This window comes from Perkinsus marinus, assembly GCF_000006405.1.
Source record: "Perkinsus marinus ATCC 50983 genomic scaffold scf_1104296939880, whole genome shotgun sequence".
In the NCBI taxonomy this organism is placed as follows: Eukaryota; Perkinsozoa; order Perkinsida; family Perkinsidae; genus Perkinsus; species Perkinsus marinus.
This window is the reverse complement of record NW_003213021.1, coordinates 1-1710: the sequence shown is the minus strand read 5'-3', so window position 1 is coordinate 1710 and position 1710 is coordinate 1. Positions and strand designations below refer to the sequence as shown.

At 36.7% G+C, this 1710-nt stretch overlaps 1 protein-coding gene across 1 annotated transcript; it reads left to right on the top strand.

Moving 5' to 3' along the window:
• Positions 1 to 140: 140 nt before the first annotated feature.
• Positions 141 to 432, top strand: Pmar_PMAR016977 (hypothetical protein; the record flags this gene model as incomplete). Its single annotated transcript, XM_002782274.1, has 3 exons — positions 141 to 191; positions 238 to 288; positions 344 to 432. Coding segments are annotated over 3 exons (191 nt in total), but the record flags the coding sequence as incomplete, so codon positions are not given.
• Between the last annotated feature and the right edge of the window lie 1278 nt (positions 433 to 1710).

Below are 1710 nucleotides of genomic sequence, written 5' to 3'. Positions count from 1 at the left end.
AGAAGTACGGTAGTACAAATGGAGATCGCAAGATTATGGAGGGGAAAACGCGCGCGCCCTGAGGGTAAGGGAACCTATTTTGTATCTTGTCAAGTCAACCTGAAGATATCTTTTAGGACTACAGGAGATTTGATGACCAGATGCAGTATAGTAATTCAAAATTGAACCCGCGGGCGTTGGCGTTACCGCAAGTAGGCGGAGCGAAGCGATTTTTGTTTTGATTTTTTTCATTTTCAGTTGCGCAGCCTGAAGAATGCTGATAGAGAAACGTTTGAAAAATTCATGAAAGTAGGAAAAATTTTTTCTGATTTTTTTTTCGGAAAATTATTTTTTTTCTGAAAAGATTCAAGAATGGTGGCTTGGCTTTGACACGAATGAAAAGGTTCTAACGCATAGCACACTTATGGGGAATAAGGATGCCTTCTCGTGCAGGTAGGGGGGGATTTTGTCACGCGCCACGAAATTATGGATTCTGTCACGCGCCACGAAATTATGGATTCTGTCACGCGCCACGAAATTATGGATTCTGTCACGCGCCACGAAATTATGGATTCTGTCACGCGCCACGAAATTATTGATTTTGTCACGCGCCACGAAATTATTGATTTTGTCACGCGCCACGAAATTATTGATTCTGTCACGCGCCACGAAATTATAAGGATGCAGTCGCACAAGATATGTCGGTTGAGGACCTATTCTGCATCTTTCGTTGATGAGCCTCTTGAGCAGTTTTTGTCACGCGCCACGAAATTATTGATTCTTTTTTTGTCAGTGGTAAATGGCGTATACCTGACGATCCGTCTATCCAGGATGCGCTTTTTCGTAATAAGGCGTGGCTGTATAAACATGGAATACACACATATATATCGGAAATACAAACGCCGATGTAAGAGGTCCTCGGTCCGATTCCTGGTGGGCGCATTTTTCATTAGATTTCCATTTATCGAGGATATTGATTTTGAGGGCACGTTTCACGATATTGCGGGATCGGGCGATTTGGATACTATAATATTAGATGAAAACTTGATGTTTTTAAAAGAGTAAGTTTTGGTGGTAAGGATGAGGCAGTCGAGAGAGCGATAGTTGGTAAAAGATTTAATAATATTATTAAATCTTGATAATAGTAATGTAGTAAATTAATTATTAGTAAATTATTCAATGCAATTGCAAATACGGAAATATATTCTCACAATTAGAATTAACTACGTATTTTGGAACGATCGCACAAAAAGGGACATATCTTTGGTCGCGTTTGGGTTGGATTATATTGCAGTTTCACCAACCCTAGTGATATGCAAAACAGTAGTGAAAAATATATATTTTACATTTCACTCCACGTTTGCTGACGAGGAAATAATAATTTTTCTGCTAAAATTTTAATTACGTTTGTAGTGGTAAATTTATTATAATTATATATTTTTTTGTAATTTCGGCAAATCATAAATTTATATTTTTCCGTATTTTTTTAGCAATTTTCGGTTTTTTTTATTTTCTAACATGAGTGAACAATTTTGTGAATTATTGTAGTTTCACCACCCTAGTGATATGCAAAAACACTAGTGAAAAATAAATTTCACGACTACTGCATATCACCGCGAATATCACCACTCCACGTAAAACGGGTGAAACTGCATTGTTGTACTACTCTAGAATTGAAATATTATTTTTTGAATTTTTTTTCCGAAAATTTCATCAATTTTAAATGTTAGA